At 42.8% G+C, this 21055-nt stretch overlaps 1 protein-coding gene across 7 annotated transcripts in view; it reads left to right on the top strand.

The window, feature by feature from the left end:
* Positions 1-2410, top strand: part of AHI1 (Abelson helper integration site 1) — a 280181-nt gene extending 277771 nt beyond the window's left edge. For 2 of the 7 annotated variants that reach the window (XM_073671289.1, XM_073671290.1), the window contains exon 25: positions 383-2407. In XM_073671289.1, the coding sequence (XP_073527390.1) occupies positions 383-599 (217 nt within the window). In that variant the 3' untranslated portion in view covers positions 600-2407. Of the gene's footprint in view, positions 1-382 lie in introns of all 7 variants that reach the window. The other 5 variants (XM_073671287.1, XM_073671288.1, XM_073671294.1 and 2 more) reach the window with 4 other exon arrangements.
* Positions 2411-21055: the final 18645 nt, after the last annotated feature.

The raw sequence follows: 21055 nt of genomic DNA, 5'->3' as shown, positions 1-21055 counted from the left end.
AACCATTTATGTATTCTGACCTTCTATGACCATATGTCATGGGCTTAAGCTTTTGGTTTTCTGAATATTTCCGAATGGTCTGCCATTCACGTCCTAGCAAGTATATGTCACCACTCTCCTTTGCTAGACATTTGCTATATATTTTCCTTATGGTTTGATGTATATTATTTGCTCAGTCCGGAATCTGTTTTTCTGGATGCAATAATGTAATTAGGCTCTGATTCATTTTTGCCAGTGGTTTGGGCAGCATGAACCAGGTGACCGCTTCCTTTTCAAAAGACAATTATTTATTTTGTGATTTATTGTCCCTTTTATCAGTGCTCGAAGTCTGTAAATATGCATTCTGTAAAAGTGATATATATTTTATGGTTTCTTTTAATAGTGAACAGAGACAGAAAATACAGCAGATGAGACAGTCAACTGAGCTTACTTCACAGCCTGTGGATCTACTGACAACATCCCCACCATCTGTACTTTCTGGCTTGAATAATCATGGTCTACCAAGGCAAGAGAGCATTGTTAAGCCGAAAAAGAAGAAATCCTTGAAACAAGTCACCTATGTTGGAAAAACAAACATTGCATTTCAGCCGGATGAGTAAAATGCAGAATGATAAAATGAAAGAGAGAGTGCAGTAGACACAGACCACTATGTTAGTATAGCAAAGTCTAAAAAAAAAAAGAAATTTAGGAATTTTAATATATTATTTATTATACTAAATTTGTACTGAATACTCGTATTTCTCAGTGAAAGCAATCCATAAAACAATATTTTCAACAAGGTACTATTTATTACACCAAACTATGCCAACTAATTTCCAATGTTTTAACAGCACCAGAGACTGCTGTTAGGCTTATCTTACAACCCCCCCTCATTTCTACATCTCTTGAAAACTCTTAGGCTACCACTGACTGACAAAAGCGTTTACCTGCTATAGGAAGAATCAAAATGAGCAAACATGTTGGGAAGGATAATAGAAGACCAACATAGTGTGTTTACCAGATATTACCAATAGTTACTAGTTTGTCTGCTCTCCTAAAATTCTACCTAGGTTTTGGCAACCCTTGTCGCTTATAATTGCCATAAAGTACTTCTCCAGGAGACACCACACCAAGTTACTATAATATTCTGAAATCTCCATAATGAAATCGTCTGCACACTTGCATCTACTAATGTGCAGACTACTTAGCCCACCACTTCTAATTTTTAAGCACTGACTGGAAAATTGATGAGAAATATATTGATCTCTCACAAAAGTAAAGGTAGTACAAAGGACAATGGTATATACCGTATTTTTCGGAGTATAAGACATGCACCTGACCATAAGATGCACCCCATATTTTGGGGTGGAATATAGGAAAAAATATTTTTTATAAGATGGGGTCCGTCGTATAGTCTGAATAGGTATCTTACCTGGGGCGCGGTGGAGCGAGAGTCACAGGAGGCAGGGTCCTTCAGGAAGCCGATGTTCCAGTAGCAGGGAGTTGCGGTGGTGGTGGAGCCCTCCGTTCCCTCCCTCAGGAACCTGGCGGCTGCAGCAGAAGAGGTGAGATGGCTGCGGGCCAAGGCCGGTGTCTGCCTGGGGGGCTGGGGCCAGTGTCTGCCCGGGGGCCAGTGAGCGGCGTGGCAGAGTGGTGTGTGCAGCTTTCTGGTGTGCACAGCCATTTTCCTGAAGCTGTGATCTACAGGAAAATGGACGCCCGAATTACCAGTCTGCGCATGCACCGGCTCGAGCGGCCATTTTCCTGTAGATCACAGCTTCATTAAGATAGCCGCGCACACCGCTCTGCCATGCCACTCACCGGCCCCCTGCCAGACGCCGGCCCACAGCATCTCACCTCTTCTGGTGCTGCTGCTGCCGCCACCGCCTGAAGGAGCACCACCACCGTAACTATCAGTTAAGCTATACGTTCGGACCATAAGACGCACCCCCCATTTTCCTCCCAAATTTGGGGGGGAAAAATGCATCTTTTTGTCCGAAAAATACGGTAATTTTTTTTTCCAAACACCTAAAATGTAGATATATAATAATCATATTAAATTGTGTAGCTTGCAAGAGCAATCTTCTAGCTACAACTTCTAATTTTTTTACATTTCAGAAAGTATCATTTAGAATAAGGCACTTTCCTACTACCTCTATATTTTTTCTTCCAATATCTAAGTTTTACATTTGCAGTTTTAGGCTATAGACATGTCACTAAGAATCCAAGTGCTGGATCCATGTCTTGGAATCTACATGTTAAACTATATATTTACACATAAATATTATATATACCGTATTTTTTGGACTATGAGACGTACTTTTTTCCTCCAAAATTTTGGAGGAAAATTGGGTGTGTGCCTTATAGCCCGAATGTTGCTGGGGGTGTGTATATATATATATATATATATATATATATATATATATATATATATATATATATAGTACAGACCAAAAGTTTGGACACACCTGATTTCTCTGTATTTTTCTGACTATGAAAATTGTACATTCACACTGAAGGCATCAAGACTATGAATTAACACATGTGGAATTATATACTTAACAAAAAAGTGTGAAACAACTGAAAATATGTCTTATATTCTAGGTTCTTCAAAGTAGCCACCTTTTGCTTTGATGACTGCTGTACACACTCTTGGCATTCTCTTGATGAGCTTCAAGAGGTAGTCACTGGAAATGGTCTTCCAACAATCTTGAAGGAGTTCCCAGAGATGCTTAGCTTGTGTTGGCCCTTTTTGCCTTCACTCTGCCGTCCAGCTCACCCCAAACCATCTCGATTGGGTTCAGGTCTGGTGACTGTGGAGGCCAGGTCATCTGGCATAGAACCCCATCACTCTCCTTCTTGGTCAAATAACCCTTACACAGCCTGGCGGTGTGTTTGGGGCCATTGTCCTGTTGAAAAATAAATGATGGTCCAACTAAACGCAAACCGGATGGAATAGCATGCCGCTGCAAGATGATGTGGTAGCCATGCTGGTTCAGTATGCCTTCAATTTTGAATAAATCCCCAACAGTGTCACCAGCAAAGCACCCCCACACCATCACACCTCCTCCTCCATGCTTCACGGTGGGAACCAGGCATGTAGAGTCCATCCGTTCACCTTTTCTGCGTCGCACAAAGACACGGTGGTTGGAACCAAAGATCTCAAATTTGGACTCATCAGAACAAAGCACAGATTTCCACTGGTCTAATGTCCATTCCTTGTGTTCTTTAGCCCAAACAAGTCTCTTCTGCTTGTTGCCTGTCCTTAGCTGTGGTTTCCTAGCAGCTATTTTACCATGAAGGCCTGCTGCACAAAGTCTCCTCTTAACAGTTGTTGAAGAGATGTGTCTGCTGCTAGAACTCTGTGTGGCATTGACCTGGTCTCTAATCTGAGCTGATGTTAACCTGCGATTTCTGAGGCTGGTGACTCGGATAAACTTATCCTCAGAAGCAGAGGTAACTCTTGGTCTTCCTTTCCTGGGGCGGTCCTCATGTGAGCCAGTTTCTTTGTAGCGCTTGATGGTTTTTGCAACTGCACTTGGGGACACTTTCAAAGTTTGCCCAATTTTTCGCACTGACTGACCTTCATTTCTTAAAGTAATGATGACCACTCGTTTTTCTTTACTTAGAATTTGTATTATGGCAAGAAAAAAAGCAGCTAACAGTCTATTCAGTAGGACTATCAGCTGTGTATCCACCAGATTTCTGCACAACACAACTGATGGTCCCAACCCTATTTATAAGGCAAGAAATCCCACGTATAAACCTGACAGGACACACCTGTGACGTGGAAACCATTTCCGGTGACTACCTCTTGAAGCTCATCAAGAGAATGCCAAGAGTGTGCAAAGCAGTCATCAAAGCAAAAGGTGGCTACTTTGAAGAACCTAGAATATAAGACATATTTTCAGTTGTTTCACACTTTTTTGTTAAGTATATAATTCCACATGTGTTAATTCATAGTTTTGATGCCTTCAATGTGAATGTACAATTTTCATAGTCATGAAAATACAGAAAAATCTTTAAATGAGAAGGTGTGTCCAAACTTTTGGTCTTTACTGTATATACAGTACATAAAATGTGTGTTTTTTTGTGTGAGTTACTTGGTGTTAAAAGCAATTGTAAATTATATTGAAATTGTTTCACTGAAATTATCAAATATGCACTTTATTTTAGAATTAATTTATGTATTTTTTTACCATCTTGATGAAGAATTGTTTTTAGTGAAGGAATAGGCTAATGTGAAACCCCAGAATGATTTTATATTTTAATAAATATGTTTAAATTTAAAAAGTTGTAAAACTTATTGAAATTCATGTTTTTACCAATTGTGTGTTGTGGAAAATTGAAAACTTAACCTTTTAGGTCTCTTGGGAGGATGTCAACAGGATTAAAATTAGATAATCCTACATTTGCCACATGACACAACACAAGCCCATTGATAAAAAGAAAGAAGTGAGACTAGCAGCATTTGGGCATTGAAGTATGAAAAATTCCCCAAGCGCGAACCACAATAATCCTTGCACATGTTCCTACGTTGCTTAACAAACTGATGAAAAGATGCTAAAATAAAAAAGCAGATTGAAGAAATTATGTAATGCCAACATGCAAAGACAGTTATTTTATAAGTACACAGTAAATAGTGGAATTAACAATACAGTGCTTAGTTTCTAAGAATATATTTGCATTTAATTATTCCATGTTTTATTATTGAATCAGCTGATTTGGTTTTTGATCATGATCAACAAAAAATTTGCTTTAAGATCAAAGTAAAAGCAAATCGCCACAAACAAATATCCATTTATTATGATTATTACATTTTATTATCTGGACATTTAGCCTAAAATATGAAAAGTAATAACGTATGTGATATACAGTAAATGTCTTATTAATTTACCCAATGTCTGTCTTTTTGCATTCTACAGTGAGCATTGCAGCCAAAAGTGTATAATGTTAGATATACACACACATTGAAGGAAAACAAATAAGTATATACTGTATATAGAAGCTATAGGAGGTCACAGTGAAACAACCAAACCAGAAAGAAAATCCCGCTAAAAATTCTAATTCTTTATTAATCATTAACTTTTAAAGGAACCAGACCTTGTGTATGTGTATAATCATCCTGGCAACAAGGTGACATATATTAAAATAAATTTGTCAAGGCACAGAAAGAGGAATAAACCCCTATTAGGGATATATGTATTTTTTGGGACAGAGAATTAGGGCCTGCAGTTAATCTAAAGGTTCTTCCTTACCTGTCCACGGAGGTTGGAATCCTAAAATATGGAACAATGGCGCTCCTTCTCCTCGAAGACTCTGCCCTGAGCTGTCCCTAGATATGAATTTAGTTTATTAATCTATTCTCAAGGTGGGACAATCCTCAAAAATTAATTATAAAAATAAATTTTGACATGGAAATTACCCTAATTTCCCAAGTATTGAAACTCACAGTACAAGTACATACTGAAAGAAGTGCTAGTACAAAAGATCAATACATATGGCACTAAAAAAGTATGGAGACTGTACACACAATGGTATTCAGATTAATATTAATTAATTAATGAAGCATGCAGGCAAAAATGTGCAAATTAGAATGGCCACAATATTAGATGTATACCAATTAGGCAGAAATACTTATGTGATACAATGACCCATATCCATCAAAACCAATAAACCTTCCAGACACCTTTCCCCACCAATCCATGAGGTTCATCAGGGGAGCAATTGGACAGACTCATTAATAGAGTACAGTTGATGGAATTAATCAAAAAATAAACATTAATGCGGATTCACTGTTTCCTTACTTGATTGATTCCAACAGTTTATTGAGGATTGTCCCACTTATAGATTTTTAAATTAAGTTCATATCTAGGAACAGATCAGGACACAGTCTTTGAGGCACGTGGGCGCTATTGTCACATTTTTTAGGGTGCTGTCCTCTGTGCTCAGATAGGGAAGAATCCTTAGGGTAACTGCAGGCTCTAATTCTTCCCCCAAAAAATATATATAGCACTAATAGAAGTTTATTCCTCTTTTTGTGTCTTGACAAACTTCCTCTCATATATTTGGCCTTGTAGCCAAGATAATTCTACACATACACAAGGTGTGGTTCCTTTAAAAGTTAAAGGAGTTTTCCCACAAACAAAAGTTCACTTTAATCAATAGATCGTGGAATAATAACTATTTCCACAATTGGATGTGTTTAACCGCTTCCCGACCGCCCACTGTACATAAATGTCGGCGCTGCCTGGGCTCTGTGCAGCGCCGACGTTTATGAACGGTCGGTGGTCCCGCAGCCCTCAGGACCCCCAGGGTCCTGCAAGTTCTGCGGTTGCGGTTCAGAGCGACAGCTCTGACAGGGGACATCATCGGGACCTGATTGGATTAGGTCCCAATGATGTTAACCCTTTGCTATCTTCTATATGCCGCGATCTATATTGATCTCGGCATATAGAAGATAGTGAGAGGAGAGGGGGTCGTCCACTTACCTCTCCGACGGCCCCCTGATTTCTTCCAGGACCTCCCGTTGTTATGGCAGCTGGAGGTCACATGACCGCCTCCAGATCTGCCATATATGGTGTCCTGCTGAGCTCAGCCTGCAGCTGAGTCCAGCAGGAGACAGACAGTATGAAACTGTCAGCAAAGTTCTCATGCAATGTGTATTGCATTGCATGAGAACAGGGATTAGAAAAATAAAAATTAATGTCCCATACAGGACTAAGTAAAAATGTAAACAAGTCTAAAAAATGTTTTCAAACTGTTAAAAACAATCCCAAAATAAATAAAACTAAATAAATAAAATATTAAACCAACAAATCCGTATATTTATGCAAAAACAAAAAAAGTACACATATTTGGTATCGCCGCGTCCGAAACAACCCGATCTATAAAACTGTCACACTAATTAACTCCTTCTGTGCACACCGTAATAAAAATAAATAAAAACGGAGCAAAAAACTATGCTTTTTCATCATATCGCCAAACAAAAAGTGGAAAAAAATGCGATCAAAAAGCAAAATGGAAATAAAAATGGTACCGCTGAAAACGTCATCTTGTTCCGCAAAAAAAAGCCGCCATACAGCTCCATCAGCCGAAAAGTCAAAAAGTTATAGCTCTCAGAATAAAGCGATGCAAAAAATATTTTTTCTATAAAATTGTTTTATTGTATAAAAGCGCCAAAACATAAAAAAAATATACAGTAAGTGTAGTATTGCTGTAAACGTACTGACCCGAAGAATAACGCTGCCTTATCACTTTTACCACACGCAGAACGGCATAAAAAAAACCTCAAAAAACAATTCCTGAATTGTTGGTTTTTGTTAATTTTACCTCCCAAAAACGGAATAGAAAGCGATCAAAAAATGTCACGTACCCAAAAATGGTACCAATAAAAATGTCAACTCGTCCCGCAAAAAACAAGCAGTCACATGACTCTGTCGGACGAAATATGGAAAAATTATAGCTCTCAAAATATGGCGATGCAAAAACTAGATTTTGCAAAAAAAAGAGTCTCTTAGTGTGTGACAGCTGTCAGTCATAAAAACCCGATATAAATCTGGTATCTCTGTAATCGCACCGACCCGAAGAATAAAGTAATCTTATCACTTATACCGCACGAGGAACGGCGTAAAAAATAAATAAAACCAATTCTTCACCTGCTACTGATTTGTTTATTATGTCTCCCAAAGATCGCAGTAAGGCTCTGCCCACATTTATCCTGCGCTCTGCGCTGAGCGCTTACACCAGAGTTTCCGTGTAAATCTCTGAAATACGTGATTCAGACGGAACTTATGACGGAAGATTCCCTGTAATGAGGCAGATATAGGCCACTGTGGATGCCATCTGGCCTGTGATCCCACGGTGTCAGTTTTTTTAGGCGCGCATAAAAGTGCGGTTGGCCACAGTTTTGTGCACTTCTGAAAAAAAGGACACCGCTAAACAGAGGCCAGACGGAGTCCAGAGTAACTCTGCTGCCTCATTATAGTGAATGGATCCTGCAGGGGTTTCATCTGAATTACATCACTTGGAAATTTAGATGGAAACCCCGATGTAAGTGCTCAGCCTAGAGCGCCGGATAAATGTTACGTAAAATGTTCCCAATAAAAGCTTCAACTCAGTCCTCAAAAAAGCTAGTCCCCACTCAGGTCCGTCATCTGTTAAAAATATAAGGGACTTCCAAGTTACTGGTAGCAGAAAGGCTCTGGAAAAGCGAAATGGCCCTTGCCCCCCAAAAGAAATTCAGAAAATTTTGTGCTCCCAAATCCAAATGCCTATTCTACAATAATTTGTTCTCCAATTGTCAAATAGCACTCCGCCCCCCCCAGATCTCGCCGTATGGCTGAGTGGTACGATACAGCCACATATGGGGTATTGCCACTTTTAGAAGAAATTGTGTGACACATTTCGGCACCATTTTTCACCCATTGCCCTGTGTGAAAATGTAAAATCTGAGGGTAAAACATTTTTTTGTGGTAAAAATACAATTATGTTTTCTTCACTGCCCAATGGTATAAATTTAAAAATTAAAAAATACTCACTACTTCCCTAGATGAATTCCTTGAGAGGTGTAGTTTACAAAATGGGGTCACTTGTGGGGGTTTCTGCTGTTTCGGCATGTCAGCGACTCTTCAAATGTGACATGGTGTCTGCAACCTATCCCAGCCAACATATCGCTCCTTCCTATTCCGAACCCTGCCGTACACCAAAGCAGTGGTTTTCCTCCACATATGGGGTATCGGCGTACTCAGGAGAAATTGCACAACAAATTTCATGGCGCAATTTCTCCTGTTATCCTTATGATAATGCAAAATTAGGGGATGAAAAACATTTTTTGTGGGGAAAAATGTGAAAATTTTATTTTTACGTCTCAATATTATAAACTTCTCTGAAGCACCTGGGGGTTCAAGATGCTCACCACACATCTAGATATGTTCCCTAAGGGGTCTAGTTTCCAAAATGGTGTCACTTGTGGGGGGTTTCCACTGTTTAGGCACATCAGGGGCTCCCCAAATGCAACATGGCGTCCTCTAATTATTCAAGCGAATTTTACATTCAAAAAGTCAAATGGCGCCCCTTCCCTTCCAAACCCTGCCGTGCGCCCAAACAGGGGTTTTCCCTCACATATGGGGTATCAGAGCGCTAATGAGAAATTGCATATTCCATTTTTTCCTGTTACCCCTGTGAAAATAAAAAAATTGAGTCTAAAGTAACATTTTTGTGAAAAAAAGTTAAATGTTCATTATTTTCTTCCACATTTCAAAAATTCCCGTGAAACACCTGAAGGGTTAATAAACTTCTTGAATGTGGTTTTGAGCACCTTGAGGGGTGCAGTTTTTAGAATGGTGTCACTTTTGGGTATTTTCTGTCATAAAGACCCCTCAAAGTCACTTCAAATATGATGTGGTCCCTAAAAAAATGGTTTTGTAAATTTTGTTGGAAAAATGAGAAATCGCTGGTCAACTTTTAACCCTTATAGCTTCCTAATAAAAAAAAATTTTGGTTCCAAAATTGTGCTGATGTGAAGTAGACATGTGGGAAATGTTATTTATTAACTATTTTGTGTGACATATCTCTCTGATTTAAGGGCATGAAAATTCAAAGTTTGAAAATTTCAAAATTTTCAACATTTTTCGCCAAATTTCTGATTTTTTCACAAATAAACGCAAGTGATATCGAAGAAATTTTACCACTATCATGAAGTACAATATGTCACGAAAAAAACAATCTCAGAATCAGGGGGATCCGTTGAAGCGTTCCAGAGTAATTACCTCATAAAGTGACAGTGGTCAGAATTGAAAAAATTGGCCCGGTCACGAAAGCAATAACAGGCTCTGCGAAGTGGTTGAATAAAATGTTCCTGTGCTGAGATAATCTTATAAATGTGCCCCTGCTGTGTACTATGTAATGGCTGTGTCTGACAGTGCAGGAACATGATGGTTTGATCATACCACATCTGGGCAGGGGAGGAAGCAAAAGAGTATACAGACAGGACAGCATGGGATCACAGCTGATTCTTTCTGTGAAGTAAAACCTTTCACTGCTGGTTTTCAAACAATGTTTTACTTCAAAGAAAGAATCATTTGCGATTCCGTGCTGCAATATCTGTATACTTTTTTTTCTCTCTCCTCCCCCTGCCCAGGAGAAGTGGCATGATCAAACCATATCCCTGCACTGTTAGACACAGCCGGGGCACATGTATAAGATTATCTCTGCACAGGAATATTTTATTTAAACACATCCAATTGTGGAAATTATTATTATTCCAAGATCTATTGATTAAAATAAATTTTTGTTTGTGGGAAATTCCCTTTAATGATTAATAAATAATTCGATTTTTTTAGCTGTTTTTTTTTCTGGTTTTGTTGTCATATACACATACAGTGCTCAGCACAAGTGAGTACATCCCCTTTGAAAGTAAGATTTTAATCAGTATCTGACTGAACACGTGAACAATTTCCAACATTTTGACATGACTGAGTTTCATAGAACATTTTTTAACTTATAACATGAAAGTAAGGTAAATGATATAACTTTCGTTAAAAAAAAAATTCAGTTTTACTCAAATAATTTGATGCAAAAATGAATACAAAAGGTGTTTTGGTTCAGATCAGGAGACATACTTGGCCACTGTTCTTCTTTACAAATGCAACAAATGTGTGTTTTGGATCATTGTCATGTTGGAAAAATGCACGTGTACCAAGGGCACGGAGTGATGGTAGAATATTAGCATCTTCTCTCTCAATATAGAGCAGTATATCTGTGAATTCTTGAGACCATCAATGAAATGTAGCAGCAATCATGCAGCCCCACATAAGGACACTACTACTAGCATGTTTCACTATAGGCACCATGCATTTTTCTAAAGTAATTTTTCTAAATGCATAGTGCCTATAGGGAAACATGGTGGTGCTCCTGGTGTCAGGGAGCTACATTTCATTGATGGTATCATGAATTCACAGATGTGCTGCTCCTCATTATGTGTAATAATAAAAAATGACACAGGGAAAAAGTATTGAACACATGAAGAAAGAGAGGTGCAAAAAGCCATGGAAAGTCATGACACCAGCTGAAATCTATCAGTAATTAGAAAGCAATCCTGTCACTTAGTGAAAAATAATATCAGCTAATTCAAATGATGGCCTATAAAAAGGGTGTCTCATTATCAAGGTGCCACACAAAAAACATCTCATGATTGGTAAAACGAGTGAGCGGTCTGAAGACCTTCACAACCTTATTGTTACAAAACATACTGATGGCATTAGTTACAGAAAAATTTCTAAACTATTGAAGGTTCCAGTGAGCACTGTTGGGGCCATAATCTGGAAGTGGAAAGAACATAATTTTACCATAAACCGGCCCAACCAGGTGCTCCCCTCAAGATTTCAACCAGAGGAGTGAAAAGAATTATCAGAAGAGTTGTCCAAAGACAACCTGTAGAGAGCTACAGAAAGACCTGGAACCAACAGGTACAATTGTTTCAAAGAAAAATATAAGTAATGCATTCAATCTCTATGGCCTGTATGCATGCTATGCACACAAGACTCCATTGCAGAACAAAAAACATGTTCAAGCGTGTTTAAAGTTTAAAATAAAATAAATGAGGACTACATTCTTTGAAACGCGTAGGATTGCAGACACCTAGTGTTTTATTTCATTTTTTTGGAATACACACAGCTGGTGACGTCACTGCAGCATAAGGCAGTGTTTTCTTAGTGGATAGCCTGGATCTGTTTACTCTGGCACCACGATCTTGGAGCTTTTTTACGAATACAAGCAGCATGGTGTGAACTACGGTTATAATTCTAATTTTTAATATTCAACACACTCACATGGGATTGCTCCATATAGATTGAAATTGAATTTTATGAATTTGCATCTCTGACTTTGTGGGGTAAGAACTACAGCAACTCATTAAACCTCCCTTGCTGGGTAGCATTATAAACAGAAAGGTGAGCTGAACATGCTCTCCTGGACATCTATTATGAACTAATGATTACCACCTACCACCATTGAATTCAAGAACTTTACTGCATAGAAATATATATTATCTTCAAAGTGGAGCAGGATAGTTTTTGCCACATATCTTCAGGTCAGTTTTTTAATATTGATACCTAGATCCATATTGATACCATAGCGCAAGGCTATAAAAGTTTTCGCGTGTTTAAAGTTTGATCAACAACATTTAGGCATGCCTGTGAAATACTGGGAGAATTGAACACTTTGGATGCCATAATACTCACCATGTTTGGAGGGCAAAGGGCACTGCATATCACCCCAAAAACGCCACATAAACAGTGAAGTTTAAAGATTGGAACATCATGGTATGGGCTGTTTTTCAGAATATGGCACTGGCAAATTTCATCTAATTGAAGGAAGAATAAATGGACAAATGACATTCTTGATAAAAAAAAATCTGCTGTCATCTACTTGGATGATGAAGATGAAATGATGGTGGACATTTCAGCAAGACAATGATCCCAAACACATAGCCAAGGAAACTCAATTGGTTTCAGAGAAAGAAAATAAAGCTGCTAGAATGGCCCAGCCGATCACCTGACCTGAATCCAATAGAAAATTTACAGAAGGAACTAAAGCTCAGAGTTCATAGAAGAAGCCCAAGGAACCTTCAGGATTTGATGAGTGTTTGTGTGGGAGAATGGGCCAAGATCATACCTGAGCAATGCCTGCGAATAGTCTCTCCATACAGACGGCGTCTTCAAACTATCATCACCAACAAAGGCTTTTGTACGAAGTATTAAATTTCATTAAGTCTGTTCAATACTTTTTCCCTGTCTCATTTCCCATTTTTACACATAACTTAATTTATGGACATCTATGGTTTGATTTCTTTGCCTGGATTAGATGGGTTGTTACCGACATCTGGTGAGAATTTCATGTCAATAGCACCTGACATGAAATTGGTGATGTGTTCAATACATACAAGTGCTTCTCACTAAATTAGAATATCATCAAAAAGTTAATTTATTTCAGTTCTTCAGCTGTTATAAAGTATTCTAATTTACTGAGATAATGACTTGTGTCTTCATTGGCTGTAAGCCATAATCATCAACATTACCAGAAATAAACACTTGAAATAGATCACTCTGTTTGTAATGACTCTATATAATATATGAGTTTCACTTTTTGTATTGAATAACTGAAATAAATTAACTTTTGGATGGTATTCTAATTTAGTGAGAAGCACTTGTATATCACCCACTGTTTATAAATGTATACTTTGATAGTTGTTGTCCTTTTGGTCATTTGAAAAACTGAAATGTCACTTCTAACTTTCATTTAGTTGTACTTTTTTGAAAATTAAAATCAACTTTTAATACCAGACAATATACTGTTCATTGGATTTAAAAAAAAATACAAGCAAATCTTTTTTTATATTATTAGACAGACCCTTTAATGCCAGTACAATTTTTAGTCTTTTTACAGACGCAGCACATGAATTATTAAATTTAAAAAAAATCATGTACCACCAAAATAATTTCTAAAAGCAGACACCTGCCACATAGTGAAAATTCCAATCATAATGTCACAACCATTGATAAAGAGCCCAAACCACACAATAACTAGGGACAATAAAAGTAGAATTGCAGAGTTCATACATGCCTAAGTGTACTTGCACATAACTTAACATATGACCCAGAGCTCAGTAGACCAAAAATGTTCGCAGTCTAGATGCCAGTAAACATTTGAGTCACTGGTTCAGAAAATGGTCTGGACAGAGGCAGGGGTGTGATTATTTTTGCAATTGCTCATTTTCTCACCCCTTCCCCTTTTTCTCACGAAAAATAATTTAGGGCGCATAACCTCAGAGAAATAGTAATCTAAAGAAAAGTTTCTGTGTCCCCATTCTGTGGTCACTGGCAGGTATACAGAAGACTGATGGAGGAGGGGGGTTATATGCAGCAAGTTATGAACTTACTGATGTCATTGATGTCACAGTTTTCTTCCTCCTACTCTTCCTTTATACACAAAACCAGAAAATGAAACGTTATAAGCTGCTTGCTAAATATTATAATTATCATAGTATAACTGAAAGCAAAAATCTACTAATATCTAAGCAGTGGCAAGGCATTTACAATGATGATTTATTACACATGTCCTTGTTAGTGAAAAGAGTTAATAAACAACTGGCTAGGTGATAAGAAACAGTGGTAATTAATGGGTCACAGATTACAGTATAGTACCCCAGGGGTCAGTATTGTGCCTCTTCTTTTTTTAACCTATTAATGACTTTCTAGAGAGCATCTAGAATTAAATTTCAATATTTTTAGATTATACTAAACTCTGCAAGGTAATAAACACCTAGGATGATGATTCATGCAGGCAGTAGTTGTAGGCTGAAAAAAGGAAATTGAAGTTTAGTCCCTTCCCAACCAGTCGATTTTCATTTATTGTTTCTCCTTGCCTTCTTCCAAGAGCTATAATTTTTTTTTATTTTTTCGTCGACATAGCTGTACCAGGGCTTGTTTATTGCGGGATGAGTTACAGTTTTGAATGACACTATTCATTTTATCATTCAATATACTGAAAAACGGGAAAATAATTCTAAAGTGCGGTAAAATTGCGCAAAACATTTACATTTTTATATCACACCATTTTGGTATACACACTATATTTATATATTATATAAGACTTTTAATACCTCTGCCTGGTGCCTGTCTCCTGGGAACGCTGAACAGACTGGATGAACCCTTTCATTTTCTCCATACCTTTAACTTAAGCCCCCGGCACACTAAGCGAGTTCGCTGCTGAGTCACAAGTTTTGTGACGCAACAGCGACCTCAGTAGTGATCTCGCTACGTTTGACATGTAGCAGCGACCAGGCCCCTGCTGTGAGATCGCTGGTCGTGTCGAAATGGCCTGGACTATTTTTTTATTGTTGAGGTCCCTCTGGGTAGCATGCATCGGTGTGTTTGACACCTTACCAACGACATCGTTGGCGACTCAGAACTGAGAAGTCGTCCCTCATCGAGGTCTGAATCGTCAGAGTAGCTGCTATGTGACAGGGAAGATCTGACTGTTTGACATCTCACCAGCGACCACATAGCGACGCAGCAACGATCCCTGCCAGGTCGTATCATTGTCGGGATCGCTGTAGCGTCACTAAGTGTGACGGTACCTTTAGCTAATAAAATTCCGCTGCCAGTAGTCGAAAATAACATATAAATTGTTAAACAGCAGTGAATAGAGCAAACTCCAGCTGCTGCTGTAAAAGAGAGATGGCTTTTGTATTACAATGTTAAAATAGCAGTGCGCACTCGCCAGCCATAGGGATAATGGCGATGGGCGGTGCACGCACACTGCTACGTTGACGTTGTACTACATTACTTCAATGAAAAGGTTCAAGAGTCAGCGCATGCGCATGCCGTGATCTCCGGCGACATATGCAAATTCGCAGACACAGTGTCTTAAAAAAATGGCGCCAAATAGCGCGGCATGTGCTGACTCCGGCACCATTTTATTGAAATATTGTACTACAAAATAACCAGAAATAATGCTGTTAACCTGCAGATATGTAGTAAATCTGCAGGTTAACAACGTTATTATGCTGCACGGCTGCACTGCCAGTTTCAGTCATACAGGTGAGGGAGCCACGTGTTCAGTCATTGTTGTGAGAATACAGAGCGGCCACTGTAACCGCGCCCCCGGCCCTGACTTACACTCCCTCGACACTGAAGCCGGCTGTCAGTCCAAGTCGGGGCGCAGTAACAGCCGCTGTTCTGTATTCTCAGAGCAATGACTGAATGTGCAGCGCTCCTGACGCGCCCCCTGGGCCGTGTGTGGGGGAGTACCCGGAGCCGGGTCTCTGTGTAATGCTAGGGGTTGTAGTCTCCGTGGCGGCGACCCGGTCCCATGGCTCAGGGTGGTCAAACCAGTGGTGGATCTGTTTATTTGGTTTTTAATATTTAAATGTCCGACTACGCCACCCATGGATTGCGGTCACTGAGAACCGCCGCTGCGGGGCAGACCGCTGAGGCTGATGTTGTGTGCGCAGCATAGGGTAGTATAACTCCCCACGGGAGGAGTATAGCCTCAGGGCAGTGAGTGCAGATGGTGGGGGTGATGGTGCGCGGGAGCAACAGTAATGACTCAGAGTCCAGTGATGCAGTCCAGGGTCTTTACTCACAGTTTTACACTCCAAGCCACTTCTGCAGGTAATGGCTACCCACGTCGTTCCGTGCTCACCAGGTAAGGTGCTCGGCCAACTCCCAGGTACCTTTGGAATGCTTTTCAGGACCCCCTTCGGGTGTCCTTTCTCTGGCCCGTCGTACCCCACAATTGACCACGTTTCTGTCCAGCTGCCTCGGGCCTTGGCGGGAAAACGTATGTTCCGTTTCCCTGGGCCCTATATGGTGCCTTCCTAACGGGTGTAGTGAGGGGCCGTAACACGTGCAATGCCATGGCCTCCGGTTACTAGCTGAGGGTAGTTGCTCTCCTCCACTAGATGAGGGATCCGGTTCCCTTTCTTGGCCTGACCCCCCTACTCTGGTAGCGGCGGGAGTACGGTGGCGACTGGCCGGTCCGCACCCCTGGGGTCCCTTCACTCCACTCCTGGAGCCTCCTCCGTTCCTCTCCTCTCTGACTGAACTCAGCAGCTCTTCTCTTCTCTAGGCTCAGGCCTTGAGACTTGGCCTCCCTGCGGAGCACAGAGCCCCTGCTCCCAGTCTTCTTCTCTCTCTTTTCTCTCTTCTCCCCGGCTCCAAGATGGTGCCCACCTTATATATTCCTCCTTCCAGTGCACCCTGGATCTACTCTCCCCACCCACACACTACCGGGTTCCCCCTTTCTAGGTGTTCTCTCCCACCACTCCAGCCAGGGACAGGGGCAGTTGTGCTCACTCTTGGGAGCATTGTCGCCCTGCCCCCCGGAAATGTGGTGTAGTGCATGTGGGTGTTAGGGTCCTGAGCCACACTCCATCCTTACCTGGAAGTGAGATATCATACCTCTGGGTGAGATGCAATACCTCTGTAGCGACCGAACCCTCGGGGCGCTACATTCCCCCCTGGTAAATCACAGCACGTCCGCGGGCTGGAACAGAGCAAAAGACAATTGATTTCAAGACATGCAGAATTAAAGGTTTTTTTAGTTTTTTTTTAACGTTACTTGTCATAAAACTTTTCTCTTTTTATCAACATATACAACATTCCTTTCATTTACGGTTACTCTTTGCTTGATAGAGCTTTCAATATACACATATAAAACATTATTTTAAGTAGAAATTATGAAACATTATCAGCAACATTTCAACAGCGAAGTCTCTTTAACAAGCCACAGTCCTTGCCGCGACCAGGTGTCCATGTCACCCAACAAGGTGCAATTTTACTAAGTGCAAACTTTCAAACACCTTCAGGTATCTATTGAGGTAGGAGTTTATAAAACCAATAGGGGGCACTTTAAGAAGTGCAACTATTTACAAGGGTTGGCTGCTCCCAGTCCTCAGCCGGATAGTTCACGGACCCTTTTCGGGTAACTTTAGCAAATAAACGGACAACAATCCCGAACCGGGTGAACTTTTTATAATCCCCAAATGGGCATAACTTGAAACTCTTTTTCTTCTACCCTGACGGGTAACTATATGCAGTTCGTGCTGCTGCTCTCTAGTAGCGGTGTCCCCCTTGTGGATGTTCCTGCTCATCAAATTCTTCAGACCCGTCCGGGTCCTCCGTGTAGCAGGATTCAGGGTAGCGCTGTTCTTCTACCCGCTGAACGTTGAGGGCGTACCACCCCCGCAGACCTCGGTGTCGGGTGTATGACACATGATCCCCCGGGAACAGATCCCATTTTGGGTGACCCTCGGGCAGGCGACTCTCCACATCCCTCCGGTTGACAAAGATGTCTGTGTTCGTCGTCGGGTCCCAAATGAACCCCCACCCCTTCTCCTGGTGGAACCTGACCACAATCCCGATGACTTTGGGACCACGTGCAGCCTGGGGGTCTCGGCAGGCCCGGGTCTTTTCCTCCGCGCTCCGGGCCTGTAGCTGCTCCTGTTTTTGGCACCGCGCCTGCCTCTCCTTTTCCAGCTGCGCCATCTCCCGGTGGCAGAATTCTCGCCTGCGGGCTGCGTCCGCCTGCGTCTCTTGCGAGAACCCCATCAGGTCCTCCCCGGTCTGATCCCACTCAATTTAGACCTCTTCATCCGGGAGCTGGAGGATGGTGATTGGCTGCGGAGCGGGCAGGAGCGGAGGAAGCGGGGCTTTGGCCTCCGCGGACGGGTCCCTTCGGTGGCAAGGGTGAATCCATCCGCGTAGTAGGGGGAACGGCTCTCCATCAGGACCGGTAATTTGGCTGTACAAGTCCGTGCCTAGGGGTGGTAATGTTGGGACCAGGGGCACTAGTTGGTGGAAGGCGCCTGGGGGCATCAGGCCTTGCGACCAGGCTTGGAGCAGGCCGCTTCCGGCCGCACCCGGGATCAAGGGGCACGGCGTGGGGCGTGGTCCGGCGGCTGCGCTCGGGGCTTGGGGCCCAGGTGTAGGCGGCGTGAGCGGAGGAGGTGCAGCGACTCCCGGGGCGATCGGATCCGCGATGGGGTCCAGGGGCAGGCTAGTGGCATCAGGGCTTGTAGCAGGGGCGTCCCCCTCACCTGCTCCCATTGCAGCGCTGCTCTCAGCTTCCGGTGGTCTCTCTCTGTCCTCAGGGGCAGGCACGCTGTCGGGTGCTGGCAGCGCCACTTGCTGCAGGGTCGTGACTCGCCGGTCCATTTCCTCTTTCCACCCCGCGATGGCCTCCCGCTGCGTCTGGACCATCCTCCGGTCCAAATCCTCCAGCCCAGCCCGGAGGAATTCAGGGTCCTCTCCGGGGAGCTGGGCCATCAGCTCCGCAAGTCTGCACGGAGCCGCTTCGGCCTGTAGCAGGCCACTGGTAAGGGTACTGGGGCTGGCACTCCTCGCCATCTCCGGGTGTGGTCTGCCAAGACTGATCCAAACCACACCCTGCCCTTCGGTTTTCTTTCCCTTCCGCCCCTGTTGGGGGTGGTCCCGGGGCAACCTGCTGGCAATCACTCTCAGGGGCAGCCCCCCCACGTTGATGGACATCTCTACAGGCGCACTCATGGCCGTTGGGGGTGGGCTCCATCTTTGGCGCCATTCTGGGACCTGGCCCACGATGGGAGGTGGCTTCTTGTTGTCTTTTGGCGCGCACATAATGGCGCCCATTCTTCTGGGGCGGGCGCCACATTCAATACATTGAAAGAGTCTCTAGGCACACAATACCCGATGATAACGGGTTGGTTTCGAATCCTGCTGACTGCGCCAAAGTTGACGCGCCCCCTGGGCCGTGTGTGGGGGAGTACCCGGAGCCAGGTCTCTGTGTAATGCTAGGGGTTGTAGTCTCCGTGGCGGTGACCCGGTCCCGTGGCTCAGGGTGGTCAAACCAGTGGCGGATCTGTTTATTTGGTTTTTAATGTTTAAATGTCCGACTACGCCACCCGTGGATTGCGGTCACTGAGAACCGCCGCTGCGGGGCAGACCGCTGAGGCTGATGTTGTGTGCGCAGCATAGGGTAGTATAACTCCCCACGGGAGGAGTATAGCCTCAGGGCAGTGAGTGCAGATGGTGGGGGTGATGGTGCGCGGGAGCAACAGTAATGACTCAGAGTCCAGTGATGCAGTCCAGGGTCTTTACTCACAGTTTTACACTCCAAGCCACTTCTGCAGGTAATGGCTGCCCACATCGTACTGTGCTCACCAGGTGAGGGGCTCGGCCTACTCCCAGGTACCTTTGGAATGCTTTTCAGGACCCCCTTCGTGTGTCCTTTCTCTGGCCCGTCGTACCCCACAATTGACCACGTTTCTGTCCAGCTGCCTCGGGCCTTGGCGGGCAAACGTATGTTCCGTTTCCCTGGGCCCTATATGGTGCCTTCCTAACGGGTGTAGTGAGGGGCCGTAACACGTGCAATGCCACGGCCTCCGGTTACTAGCTGAGGGTAGTTGCTCTCCTCCACTAGATGAGGGATCCGGTTCCCTTTCTTGGCCTGACCCCCCTACTCTGGTAGCGGCGGGCGTACGGTGGCGACTGGCCGGTCCGCACCCCTGGGGTCCCTTCACTCCACTCCTGGAGCCTCCTCCGTTCCTCTCCTCTCTGACTGAACTCAGCAGCTCTTCTCTTCTCTAGGCTCAGGCCTGGAGACTTGGCCTCCCTGCGGAGCAGAGCCCGTACAGAGCCCCTGCTCCCAGTCTTCTTCTCTCTCTTTTCTCTCTTCTCCCCGACTCCAAGATGGTGCCCACCTTATATACTCCTCCTTCCAGTGCACCCTGGATCTACTCTCCCCACCCACACACTACCGGGTTCCCCCTTTCTAGGTGTTCCCTCCTCCCACTTCTGCCAGGGACAGGGGCGGTTGTGCTCACTCTTGGGAGCATTGTCGCCCTGCCCCCCGGAAATGTGGTGTAGCGCATGTGGGTGTTAGGGTCCTGAGCCACACTCCATCCTTACCTGGAAATGAGATATCACACCTCTGGGTGAGATGCGATACCTCTGTAGCGACCGAACCCTTGGGCGCTACACTCCCACCCCCAGGCCATCCTTGTATCTGTCCCCATCCTTATATATGGGTATATGCTCCCCCATCATGGTCCCCCATCCTATTATATGCCCCCCATCCTGGTCCCCCATCCTTGTATATTGTCCCCCATCCTTGTACACTGTGTTCCAAATTATTATGCAAATAATATTTTCTCAGATTTTCCCAAATTACCTATATGAATTGCAGTGATAGTTATTTGACTGGAAAATTACAATTGAAAGGTTTTTGTACAAACTGCCTATGATAACAGTATATTTTTAAAAAAATAAAAAAACTCAAACTGCACTCAAAATGCATGTTCCAAATTATTATGCACAGCAGAGTTTTCAACCTTTTCATTTTAATAAAGAACAAAAAAATGGTAATTTTTGAAATTATAAGCATTAGCAGGTTATTACAAACTGAAATCAAACAGTTTTCAACTCAAAACTTTATTCTAGGTGATGTTACATTTGCACATAGGACCCCTTGTTCGAAAGGAGCTTCTGAACTCTCTCGTCCATTGAATTTGTCAGGTTTTGGATGGTTTCTGCTT

This window comes from Phyllobates terribilis, unplaced genomic scaffold, assembly GCF_046119375.1.
Source record: "Phyllobates terribilis strain yellow unplaced genomic scaffold, ASM4611937v1 Scaffold_3__8_contigs__length_932513732, whole genome shotgun sequence".
Lineage (NCBI taxonomy): Eukaryota > Metazoa > Chordata > Amphibia > Anura > Dendrobatidae > Phyllobates > Phyllobates terribilis.
This window is presented reverse-complemented; position numbering and strand designations above follow the sequence as displayed.